The 13,012-nt window shown below is 37.3% G+C and overlaps 2 protein-coding genes across 3 annotated transcripts in view; one reads left to right on the top strand and one right to left on the bottom strand.

Moving 5' to 3' along the window:
* The window catches only part of LOC133732228 (dnaJ protein homolog), a 37,205-nt gene extending 33,989 nt beyond the window's left edge, over positions 1–3,216 (top strand). The window contains exons 2-7 of the mRNA XM_062159729.1: positions 940–1,135; positions 1,461–1,638; positions 1,734–1,869; positions 1,983–2,259; positions 2,371–2,569; positions 2,679–3,216. Of these exons, the coding sequence (XP_062015713.1) occupies positions 977–1,135; positions 1,461–1,638; positions 1,734–1,869; positions 1,983–2,259; positions 2,371–2,569; positions 2,679–3,007 (1,278 nt within the window). The 5' untranslated portion in view covers positions 940–976 and the 3' untranslated portion in view covers positions 3,008–3,216. The remainder of the gene's footprint in view (positions 1–939; positions 1,136–1,460; positions 1,639–1,733; positions 1,870–1,982; positions 2,260–2,370; positions 2,570–2,678) is intronic.
* Positions 3,217–4,021: 805 nt separating this feature from the next.
* LOC133732230 (probable receptor-like protein kinase At1g49730) lies at positions 4,022–8,455 on the bottom strand. Of its 2 annotated transcripts, none has more exons than XM_062159731.1 (7): positions 8,172–8,424; positions 6,847–7,102; positions 5,490–5,542; positions 5,344–5,411; positions 4,754–4,843; positions 4,563–4,632; positions 4,022–4,353 (listed from the first exon to the last, which is right to left on the bottom strand). In XM_062159731.1, the coding sequence occupies exons 1-7, from the start codon at positions 8,233–8,235 to the stop codon at positions 4,049–4,051; spliced, it is 906 nt and encodes a 301-aa protein (XP_062015715.1). In that variant the 5' UTR covers positions 8,236–8,424; the 3' UTR covers positions 4,022–4,048. The 2 variants fall into 2 exon arrangements, with proteins under 2 accessions (XP_062015715.1, XP_062015716.1); XM_062159732.1 differs by having other exon boundaries at positions 4,159–4,361; positions 8,172–8,455.
* Between the last annotated feature and the right edge of the window lie 4,557 nt (positions 8,456–13,012).

Below are 13,012 nucleotides of genomic sequence, written 5' to 3'. Positions count from 1 at the left end.
ACTTGATGTACCGTTTTGATTTTAACAAAAGTTGATTCACCAAAAGTTAGAACGAGCCATAACTCATGTACTGTCCTTGAAATTTTCCCAAAGGAAAATTGTAAAGAGCCTCTTCCTATATGCATGAGAGACTTCTCTTATAAATGTAAATTAATTTTTTTTCCCTTATGAAACTAAAGTGAATGAGCATAATAAAGAGTAAACCAAATTGATTCGGGTTCAAAGAGATTGCTAAGACAAAAACACCGAATCAAGTATGAATTTATTAACAGTAGAAAATCACATTATCATACTTATTGAGAAAACATGTTTGCACGCGCGAGCGCACTTCATATAAAAGCAATTCAATTCATTAATGTGCAACAAATAATTTGTTCATTAATGTCTAAAAACAACGGATTAATTTTGTTTATAAGAAAATAAAACCAATTAAAATCGGACAAACCGGATCGCGAACCACGTCCCAAGTCCCAAGTCCCAACTCCCAAGTTGGGTTACTATTGTGGTCATCGGAGTTGAATTCTTGTGCAAGTTCCACTTCTGTGGTTGTTGCAACTTGCAACTTAAGGAATTGCAAGGAAGTGGGAAGCCTTCGACAAGAGGCGGAAAGGGAAGGAGGAGGTTTCAAGGAAGCATCTAGAACCTAAAACCTTTCCTTTTTAATATTTTCCTTTCCTTCCCCAATAAAACAATCAACAATTCTCTGATCACACCATCCGACGGTCCAGAATCCACACCCACTTGAAAACCTAGAGACAACAAAGTAGTCTAGATCCTTCTAACTAAGCCCGAACCACCTGATTACCTTCCTTGTATAAAACCTCTCACAGAGGGCACGGCACTTCTCTCCTTACGTTTAGGTCCTCCAAGACTCCAGCTTTTTCAGTTTCAAGAGTCTCTGCGCTCCTCGTAAAAATCTGATCTGATACGAATTTAAAGAGAGAGAGGGGTCGTTTTAATTAAATCGAAATCGAAGATGTTCGGAGGAGGAGGTAGGGCGCCCAAGAAGAGCGATAACTCCAAGTACTATGAGATTCTGGCTGTCTCCAAGACTGCCTCGCCTGAAGATTTGAAGAAGGCTTACAAGAAAGCCGCCATCAAGAACCATCCTGATAAGGGCGGAGATCCTGAAAAAGTACCAATCTTTACCCTTTTTCCATGAATCTTTGTCGATTTAGGGGTTTTCCAGATTTGGGTTTTGAGTTATAATCGATGTGATCTGTTTGTTTATTGATTTAATTGCATATTGTATGGTGAAGAATTATTGTGGAAAGTCATGGTTGACCTAGAATATTTTGTTAAATTATGAGTCTTTGGGGGGTTCAATGACTGTTGGGTTGGGGTGTTTTTGGTTGGTTTGAAGCTCTGGGTGTAGATTTTGAGATATATTTGTGGGTTGAGGTGTTTGGGGTGATTGACCTGTAGATGTAGGCCTAATGAGATTTTGAAATTGTTTGCAGTTTAAAGAGTTGGCTCAGGCTTATGAGGTTCTTAGTGACCCGGAAAAGCGGGAAATTTATGATCAGTACGGTGAGGATGGACTCAAGGAAGGAATGGGAGGACCGGGTGGCCATGACCCATTTGACATCTTCTCCTCTTTCTTTGGTGGTGGTGGCGGCCCATTTGGAGGCATGCCAGGTGAGAGTCCTGTGATTTTGTTTAGGGTTATACTCATTCATATGTTTAGAAGTAATCGGGAAGATTCTGAATGTCCTTTTTGTTTATATGAGCAGGTGGTAGTAGAGGACGGAGACAGAGACGTGGAGAAGATGTGGTTCACTCGTTGAAGGTCTCTTTGGAAGACTTATATCTTGGAACCTCGAAGAAACTTTCCCTATCTCGCAATGTGTTGTGCTCCAAGTGCAAAGGGTGAGTTCACATTCCGGTACTTCTGTTGAGGAATGCACTTTCTAGTAGGTTTTGCTTTGATTGAGTTGTGGTTTGCATATGATGCTTATATGGGCACCTGTTGTTAATGGCAGCAAGGGGTCAAAATCTGGAGCCTCGACCAAGTGTGGTGGTTGCCAAGGAACTGGTATGAAGGTGACTATTAGGCATCTTGGACCGTCTATGATTCAACAGATGCAGCATGCTTGCAATGAATGTAAGGGTACTGGAGAGACCATCAGTGACAAGGACCGCTGTGGACAGTGCAAGGGAGAGAAGGTTGTTCAAGAAAAGAAAGTTTTGGAAGTCCATGTGGAGAAGGGTATGCAGAATGGACAGAAGATCACATTTCCTGGTGAAGCTGATGAAGCTGTATGTTCTCAATTATCCTTATTGTGATGTATACTTCTTGGTTCTTTCATGCTTATTTGTGAAATGTGGGATTCATTGGGTTGCATGCTTCCATTGTTTTTGTCTTTGCAGCCTGACACAGTCACTGGTGATATAGTTTTCATCATTCAGCAAAAGGAACATCCCAAATTCAAGAGAAAGATGGATGATCTTTTTGTGGAGCACTCTTTGTCACTCACAGATGCTCTATGTGGTTTCCAGTTTGTGCTGAACCATTTGGATGGCAGGCAGCTACTCATCAAATCAAACCCTGGCGAAGTTGTGAAGCCTGGTTAGTAGAGTTCATGAACTCCGTAGTTTTAGAATGTTTTTTCTATCTGAATATGGCAATTGTTATTTCCTTGGATTATTAATCTTGTGGGTTAATTATGAAATTGCAGATTCGTTTAAGGCCATCAACGATGAGGGTATGCCAATGTACCAGAGACCATTCATGAAGGGCAAGCTGTACATCCATTTCTCAGTGGACTTCCCTGAAACTCTGAGCCTCGAGCAGGTCAAGGCTTTGGAAGCTGCTCTTCCCTCAAGGCCATCATCTCAGGAGCTGACAGATATGGAGTTGGATGAGTGTGAGGAGACGACTCTGCATGATGTGAACATGGAGGAGGAGATGAGGAGGAAACAGCACCAGGCTCGTTCGGAGGCATATGATGAGGAGGATGACGACATGCCTGGTGGTGCGCAGAGGGTGCAATGTGCACAGCAGTGATTGTATTCTTAACAACTCAAAAAGGATGTATTGACTGTGATGTGATGAGTGGCGGTCTAGCTGGGACCCTAGAATTTTGGCAAGACTATAAGATTATTTTGTAACCTTTTCTATTCTATTCTTGAACTCTTTATAAATGACCATCATTCTGTGGTGAATTTGAATGGTCTGTTCCCAGCTATTATTTTAAGTGCTTTCCGATTCTGTTAGCTTTCTGACTCTGAATTGGTCGACTGACCAGTTCCTTGATGCAGTCTGTTTATCTCTTAGTAGATGCTATTGTCTACCTCTTTTGCACCGGAAAATGGATACAAAATCAAGCATTTAATGATACATGCTAGGTTACTAGGTTTAGCTGTGTTGGCCTCTTTCAGAAAACATTACTCCACTTTGATTCATTCAACCTCCTAACCATAGCAAGTAATGAGAAACCGTTTGACCACAGCAATCCGGCACAATTTTACACATCTGTGCTTCTCTCATGATCGAGCTTCTATTGTTACTGTTAGTTCCAGAACCAAGCTGAACAAGCTACTTTTCATCCCAAGTTTAGTCATTTTCATAATAAGTACCACTTGGTTCTGTGGGAACTCCTCATTTCAATTCTTCGTTTGAAGAGTGGTGTTTTAGCGTATTTTACAGACCATCACCAAACTGTCTATCCAAACTCATGTTTCGCTATTCCAATCCAATGATTTCTTACGTGAGTCACATGATCAACAAAAGTCTATTTGACGCTATTTCTCGATATCAGTACCAAGTCCCAATCTACTTTAGATTTACATCAAATAATTCTTACAGTTGGGTTAGTTCCAACTTCCAACCAGTGTGTGTTCTGGTATCGGGAAAAAACCAGTGTTTCTTCAACATGAAATTGCAGCAATATTATTGTAGCCCTTGTCTATGGTAATAACACCAACAAACTGGTGAACAAAGCAGTGATCACCTAAATCATAGGGCGATATCTCCATGAAACAATCAATGATTTCAGTAGGGGGGAAAAAATGAAAATAATATATGAAGTGACATTGTGTATTAACACTAGTCACGAGAAATAACTAATTTTTTCTGGAGATACCGGAGTATATGCAGAATAGAAGTCGTTGACTTATCCCCAGATTTAACACACAACTTTGCCACAGCTAGAAGATTTCTAAGCTCCCTAGAATCATAACTATTACCTAGATCAGGATCTATCATATTGTCAATCGAACTGCAGAAGCGAGACTCTCGGATCCACTGAACTAGATCAGCACCCCCATTTTCAGATGATTGACCAGTGATGAGCTCCAGGATCAGCACCCCAAGCTGGAACATAATGTTACCACATTCCTGACCCATGCAATCTGCACGATTGTAAAGGATGAGTTTTAACACAAGAAAGTCAAACTACAAATTTCGGTTGATACAAACTCTTTTTCATTATTATTTATCATCTTTTGGAATCTACTATAATAACGAGAAAGATTTCTACATATACACAAGGCGAACTTACTAATATGATACCCTAATGTATTGGAATAGGTTTATAAGGGTGACAGTAAAGAAAATCAACCTTTTGGACATGAGGTATGAGGCACCGTGACGCAATTTTCACCGGAACTTTGAAAGCCCATGTCTGAAAGCTGTGATCATGACACAGTGATTTCTTTCACAATTAGCCTAAAGGAAACCAAAGCAAGTAGACCCATATCTTGATAATTTGAAAACTATATGAGGAACTAACGCAGAATGAAAGCGATTTACCTTTGCATTGAAGTTTTCATCTAGCATTATGTTACTTGAGCTAATGGAGACATGAAACATTGGGGGTTCATTGAAAAGAAGCAAATATTCCTGCATTAGAAACTTAAGGCAGTGTAAGCTAAACTGCTATGTCTTTGAGCATAATAGACTTCCAATATGTATACAAGTTTCAATTACATAATCAAGGCACAAGAACAAAAACTTGAAAATTGCAAAAGCTTGTATGATGAAGATAAGAAATTAACTGGCTAATTAAATCCGCCTCAAAGTTATATGGATGACTATTACATAAAAGAAGAGTTTATTCCTAGGCAAGTACATAGAACCTATTAATTTATATTTTAAACGCGGAGCTTAAAGAAAATGGTATGGAACTCTTAACTACCGATGCAGTATCAAGCACTAATTTACCATCTGCTAATTATCTTTAAAATGTAACTTTTCTTTATCTATCAAAGAAATCTCTATATATATATATACACATTCATCTTGTATATAAGATAATGCAAGGTGTATACGATGTGTATAATAAAATCACGTTGTACTTCTGACAACACATTAAGATGACTAACTTTACTTCTCTAACGTACCAATGCTGCCACCACACCAACGGCTATTTTAAGTCTTGTCCTCCAATTCAAGGGAGTCCTAAGGGGATCTGCCACCCAATGAAGAGAAAATCAACTTATTCACTAGTACACACATACACGAGTTCGTCTAGAATCTAGAATGTTACCATTGAGATGTTCCTTCAAGCTCCCTCTTTCTATATTTTCAAACACTAGCAACCTGCAAAGCAAAGAGAATAATGTTAAAACAGAGTAACTATTTTGTCACAAAACAGCTAAGTAATATAACTATAACTACAAATACTATGGACAGAATTATCACATATCTATATTACTGTCACTCCCTGTTAGGTATAGATTTGAGAAAATCAACAGGAACTTCAAGACCAGGAGCAAAGACATTCATGTAAAACACCAAACTTTAACACTTAAAGACGAGAAATAAACCAATAAGAGCATAGCCATCACAAGGAAGATGGATCTAATTCTGTTTACGAGTTAAATAAAAAACAAAGTGTCCACTATTACGTTCCCTAAACAGCAACAAAGCTGCAAAGCAAATATAATAACAACTTTGTAGAATGCAGATAGAAATTGAAAATTTTCCTTTTCTGGGGCTATGAATACAATACTCCCTCAGCCATCACAAGGAAGATGGATAATTACCTCTAATGCAGTTTACAAGTTAAATAAAAAACAAAGTTTTTAAGTCCACTATTACGTTCTCTAAACAGCAACAAAGCTGCAAAGCAAATATAATAACAACTTTGTACAATGCAGATAGAAATTGAAAATTTTCCTTTTTGTGGGGCTATGAATACAATACTCCTTCCCTCCCTCTTCCAAAAAGTAGTGTGTGGCAACAGGTTATCAGGAAAGGTTTTCCACTATGTGATGTGCCTGCTGGTTCTTGGTTCCTCAATAGTTGAAATGTACCCAGAAATTAAAATGAGAGAGAGGGAGGGAGGGAGGGAGGGAAACAGTTATTAAACAGTTATATTGTTATATGGGTCAGCGACTCAGCGGTCACTGATTCTAGCATGAGGCTAACACTAATTTGTAAGTAGATGCATTACCCCGCAGAGAAAGCGTGTAATTTGTAAGGAGATGCATAATGCAGGAAACTGTAAAGCTGCTGATGCAGAAAAGGTAATGATTTTGTGGTCAGTTATGTAATCTGTCATTTGAATTTAATCTCCTAGGTTAGTTCATCCCAAGGGCTTCGAGGTTAGTTCATCCCTTCTTGATAATTTAAAAATGTCTCCTGTTAATCTTAGCTAGAATTACACGATATTAACCTGAGGACTGGGTACCCAAGGAGGGGTTTTACCACAAATGATTTTCCATGTCCCCTCTATTCATGAGGCTGGCAAACCATACAAAGCTCTAAAGTCACTGTAGCATATGTCTAAATCATAAAAGAACACATATTTTTTCCCTTTCTGAGAAGGTGACTGTTTGTATAGTGGTCAGGTAGAAATTAAAGAAAGAAAGTGTCAAAGTGAGAAGAGATGGCCACCAGACCGTTTATTTCCGATAGAGAAACCCCTAAGAGCAAGAAGGTGCCGATGATGCAGACGCCCCAAGAGTTGCACTTCCCTGTAGAAGACATTTTCTGCTTGACTAAAATCTCTAATTTCTTTTATCAAAGCAACCCCGCCATCTTGAAATCTGGCCTTGTAGACGGCTACGTGAGAGTTGGAATACATGATCCTATGAAAACTATCTGTAGCTCTCTTTATATCCTTGTATGGAAAACGCTTCATAAATACTATTGGGCCTGAAAAAAAAGATAGTAAAAAACATTTCATATCTTCATAGCATAAGTTCATTACCATGTAACTGTAAAACAAAGTGCACTAATTTTCTGTCTTCAACACATTAAGACATCATGGATACATTTGGATGAGCTAAATTCAATGTCACTACTTCATAAGTCATATTTACTCTCTAAGCGTTAAATGTAAAGACGAACTAGGAATTAGGCATTTGAACTTCAATTTTACATGAAAACAAACTTCAAAGCAGAGCTTTAGCTTGCTTAGTACATATGACAACGTAGTTATTGAATAGATACTTCTTCTAGTTCGATGAAGGTAACAAGTAGTAGATAAGTTTATACAGTTAATTTGAAGAGAGACTATGGCAGGAAATATGAATCGACTTCATATGAAAATGATCAAGTTAAAAGTGACAACTGATACCATTTGAATCCGATATAATGAAGTATTACAAATTGGTGATGTTAAAGTTCATCATGAACAGCATCTTATGGGGTAATGTTGTGTGCTTGTTTATGGTCCCATGACATAAAATAGAACTACAATTGTAAATCAAACGAAGAAAACATAGGAAGCCAAATTGTTACTTGTAGAGTAGTCTCTATCAGAATCAAGCCAAGGAAAATTCTTTCTGAAATCATTTCCAGTTTAACTAGCCAATTGTTGTAGAAAAATGTGATATATATATATATATATCGAGTTCTGACAATGCTGACCTATGCAATTACTGGAACAAACAAATATTAACAACTCAATTTTGTACAATCTCACAATTCGCAATCAAATCCGGCGTGATCCAAGAGAATGAACCACACAAAAACACACTCCCTTAAACTAAAACAGAGCAATAGCCAACACCTCCAAGACAATTCCACCATATTAAACTCCGAAACAAACCAAACCCATGTAGAATTCCACAAATTCAACTCCAAATGCAACCAAAGCACACCAAATGACAGAATCAGAAACTCCACATTGTTAAGAAACCAAAGCAAAAAAAAAAAAAAAAAAACGCAACGTGAAGGAAAAAGAAGGTGAAAGAGTTGAAGGAGGTGAAATATGAGGTACCGGGGCGAGATCTGCAGAGCCAGGCGAGGAGACGAGATCGGAATTTGGGGACAGAGAGATCCATTATTGGGAAATTGGAGCGGGTGATCCAAGTGGGAGTTGAAGAAGAACAGAGACGCAGTAAAATTTAAAATCCATGGGCTTTGCTTTGCTTTATTTATAAGGTAAGGGAGGGTCTCTTTTACTTTTTTTGTGGTGGGACCGTCCTGGGAGTGATCATGAATAGTAAATAGTACTACTAAAGATGAAGCGAAGAAGGAATATATAGAGAGAGCATCGTTTGGGTAATTTTGTAGCTTTTGCAGAGACAGACTGTACTGGCTGCGGTCAACTTGGACTGACTCCACCGCTGTTAAAAGCTGAACAATATATGGTTGACTATTGAGGTATGAAAGAAAAAAAAGGTGAGTGTGAGATATTTTGATTTTTTTTATTTTATTTTATTGAGATATTTTGAATTGATTTATTTGAATCAATGGTTGTGAAACTCACTTTTCGTATTTCGGCAAATCAATTATTAAATTTTATTCATATATACTCATGATTAGATATATAATAGAAAAGTGGGTCTCACAACTATTCATTAGAAAGTCCTCATGAAGTTGTCATTAGAATCTCTCCCTTAATTTATATCTAATATTTGGGTAAATGATTTATATGATACTTGAACTTTGCAGGAAATCCTTTTTGGTACCTGAAAAACACTGGACAGTTTCGTGGTGCTTTATTTATAAGAAATTTGTGCGTACGTGGCGGTGCGGCTAACCAATCAAAAGCCAAAAAAATTTATCCTTATTTCAAATCTACCCCTGCATTTTAAAAGGGAAATATACAAAATTTATCATGCATGGGCACTAACTGATCAGCCGTATCACACACGTGGTACGGCTGACGTACGCAAAAATCTTTCCTTTATATTATTCTATCAGTCACTTTGGTACTATCATCCATAGGCCTGTTAAGTTTCCAAATGTGATACTATTTTAGAAAGGCAAATTGGCCAACTTTACCTCTTTACTAAAATTTATCTTCTAAATTTGCCTTCTCTTGGTGCCAAAAGCTATTATTTAGGGTCATCAGCTAAGTTAAGTAAGAAAATTTCATAGATAGTCCAAACCAATGCAACCTGAAATAGCCTTGGGAGGAAACACTTTCAACTTTGGTTATTACATAGTAAAATCCTCCAATTGGTATGAAGCCATAGAACCCTAGCATCATGGTAGAGACGAAACATCATAGTATTACAATGTGCAAACCTGCATATTTTAGTTTTGTCATTTGAGAAAATTTCTTCACAAAAATTGTAAAGGACGTTAAACCGAGTCCGTGACACGTGGCACGCTTAAATCGGAGTCCGTGTGAAGAAGTTATGGTTAGAAAACTAAAATTACTGTTTTAGGAAATTTACTATAAATAGAAAATCTTACTTTAGAAAGTTACTATTTCTGGAAAGTCACCTAATTACCCTATTCACTTTTCCTCTCCAGCTCGACCCATTTTCGTTGTGCAACCCGGACGTAGACCCGACCTGACCGGGTTGTTTCTCGCTGCTCCGACCTCCATTCGCCGCCTCACCGGTATCATCTGAACTGGCATGTCCTTCTCTTCTTCTTTATGTAGTGGTTTCGGTCAATTTGAATTTAGGTTAGGAGTATCGAGCCAAAAACCCGTGCGGCCGAACCGAACTCGTGACCCTATCGGAACTTCCAATTCAACGATCCTTGTCGGGTTTTGAAGCCCTTGGGACGTACAATGATCCCTCCAAGCCTCTTGATCTAATTTGAAGTATGGAGGCTCTTTGAAGTTTTAGGTTTTCATTTGAATGTCCGAGGTAAATTTCGGCCAACCTATGCATTTTTGGACTTTGTTGTAGTTATGAAAGTTGTTGGGCTTGTTGTTGTGAAGATTTTGACATAGGTGTTGTCACCCAATTTGGAGGTTGGAGACGGTGGCGCGTGGGGCCGATTCTGACCTCCTAACTTGGCTGCTAGTTGGGTTCATTGTAACATGTAGAACTTGTAGATATGTTTTTGGTGAAAATCAGAGAAGTTTGGTATCGATTGGAATTTCTGAAGTTTCAGATTTTTGGATTTTGATTCGAGGAAATCCGACTTTGGATTTCTCTCGATTCTGCCCTAGAACTTATAAATCAATGAATTGATGTTAGTGGGTGAAGTTTGGGTTGAATCCGAGAAGTTTGAAGCATTTAGGATTTCAGGATCGATGATTAGGGTTCAATTTCTAATTAGCGTAGACTTGATTTCGGCACTTGGTTAGTTGATATCGCTTGAAGCAAGCGCGCAATTTAACCCTGAAAAATGTCATCGTTAGTATATGGTAAATAGGGATAGTTCTATTTTGGGGATTGAGGGTACACCTGTAATTGCAAAAACAATTAATTAATTAGTAAAAGTAAAAAGTATTATTTACAAAAAGTACATATACAAATAACGAAATAAAAGGGGGGGTTTAAGAATTAGAGTTTTGAAAATTAAAATAAATAAAAGAAAGAAAATATAAAAAAACACATATACAAGAAGGAAACGTAAGAAACAAAGATCAAAACCAATTCCATGTAATTCGATTCAAACCCTATAATTGATCATCTAAGTCATGAGAAAGAAGTTGATCATGTAAAACATTTGAAGCAAATGATTTCCCATATTTTACTTTCCTTTACTAATTAACCTAAGTGAAAGCACCTAGATCAATCCTATCAAACATGCAATCAAAGTCTAGAAAGCTAGCTAATCAAGACATGTTCAATGCAATAAACAAGTGAAAGGTTATCAACTTAAGTGCACAACCTAGTATGAATAAGTTCACCTATTTGCAATCTTCTTCAATTGAATTCGACCTTTGTCCAAAGCCTTTACTACTTGTGATTTAGGTTCACAAAACTATTAGGTGAATCGTTTGCCTAAATCTAGCACCAATTACATGCAAATCCTATAAGTGTCGACCCTAATAAGATAAACATATAAAAGTTTTCTGTAAAGCAAATTCAATCGAACAAACTCACATAAGAAACTTAGAATCACAATCATAGAATTTGAAAACTTTATTTAAACATAGAAATTGGGCTTAAACTTTGCCCTAAACATTATTGTTAACTAGAAACAAGTTCATACGAAATCAAACAAGGAAACCAAAAAGGTTACAAGGAAAAGGAACGAATTACACCGTGAGTGGAGATGGAGATGGAGAGCTTGATGGTTGGATCTTGAATCTTGGAAGCAAGCCTTCAAGGTGGATGATGGAGGATATGATCTTCACGGCTCCTTCTTCTTCTTCCTCTCCTTGCTTGAAAACACAGAACTTTGCAACTAGAGAATGGAGAGAATTTTTCTGAATGAAGAGGTGTTGTGGTGTTCTAGTTTGATGGTGTGTAGAATTGTGTAGAGAATGCTCCTATTTATAGGAGGATGGCAACTTAGTCTCCAAGTCTTCAAGATTGATCCACACAGCATTAACCAATCAGATAATGCCACGTCAGCTCTGCTATGTCATCCAACCAATCAAAAAGCTCCAAAATCAATCCCTAATATATTGTTGCTGATTTTCCCAAGATTTAATCTCATTTTATTCTCTAATTTCAGCCAACATATCTTGAGGGAATTAAGGAACGAATCTGGACTTGTTTTGAGCCTTTTCTTGTTGCACAATCCCTTGAAACTCTCCATTGATATTCTCAACGTAATCTCTTTGATTCTCTCCTTGATTTTCACATTATCTTCATCATTTCCCATGCAAAAATCATATTTAATCTCCCATAATATCTTCAAGCCATGTGGTCTCCTAATGCCATCAGGACTCCTCTCTGTTCGCCACGTGTCTTCATTTCAACTCATTTCCTTGTCATTTATTCCAATGTACCTAGAAAATAGAAACTTTTATTAAAATTACTAAAAATAGAAACTTTCTAAAGATGGAAACTTTCCTAATCAAGAAGGATTTATTTAAGGAAATAACTAAGTAAATATGAGGAAATAACATTTAAAATGTCGCATTAAAATGCTCCTATCATTAGTTGTTTATGAGTACTGTTTTGTATAGGACGTGAGGAGACCTCACACGAGTAGAGTGCTGATCGACGACAGGCTTAGCCATATACTTTGAGTGGACACTTTATTTTTAAATAACATGCATGCAATAATGTTTCGTAAATAATCATTTTATTTATTTGTTTGAGAATATGATCTTGGTTTCGGAATGTGAAATTTGAATTCGATTTATTGATTTGGCTTTCAGAATCGAATTGTGATTTATTACTGGGAGTGATTTCGGTTATGATTTCGGGAATAGATTTGCGTTACTATTTTATTTGATATTGAGCTTTCCGATGAATTTTCTGACATGTGGGTTTTTTTGTTGATTTATGCATTTTTTTATGAATTGTGTGTTCTTATCGAGAATATTTTTGGCGTGTGCGACCCCTTATTGAGTTTATTTGATTTTCTCATGAGATTTTTTTGCCAGTACAGTTGGGAATCGTACTCGTGCCTTCATTTGGATTGATTTTACGGTTTTCGAATGCTTTTCTTCACCATACTTGGATTGATTTATTTAGTTCTTCTCCTCACGTGGGTTGCAGTCAAGGGTTTTGGTTTAGTACTCCTCCTCACTTACTTTGTGTTGTGAGTTGCAGTCGAGGATAGAGTCTGTGAGGCTCTTTTATTGTATGGTGATATTTATCTTCCCCATGTTATATGTTTATACTTAACCAGCAGGCTGGTCTGTTTTTACGAGATTTCTAATTTAAAGAAAAATATTTTATAAATGTTGTATGCATCAAGGCTTTATAAGTTTATTACGTGGGAAAGTATAAATTTCCTCTTTTA

Source organism: Rosa rugosa, chromosome 2, assembly GCF_958449725.1.
Source record: "Rosa rugosa chromosome 2, drRosRugo1.1, whole genome shotgun sequence".
NCBI lineage: Eukaryota > Viridiplantae > Streptophyta > Magnoliopsida > Rosales > Rosaceae > Rosa > Rosa rugosa.
This window is presented reverse-complemented; position numbering and strand designations above follow the sequence as displayed.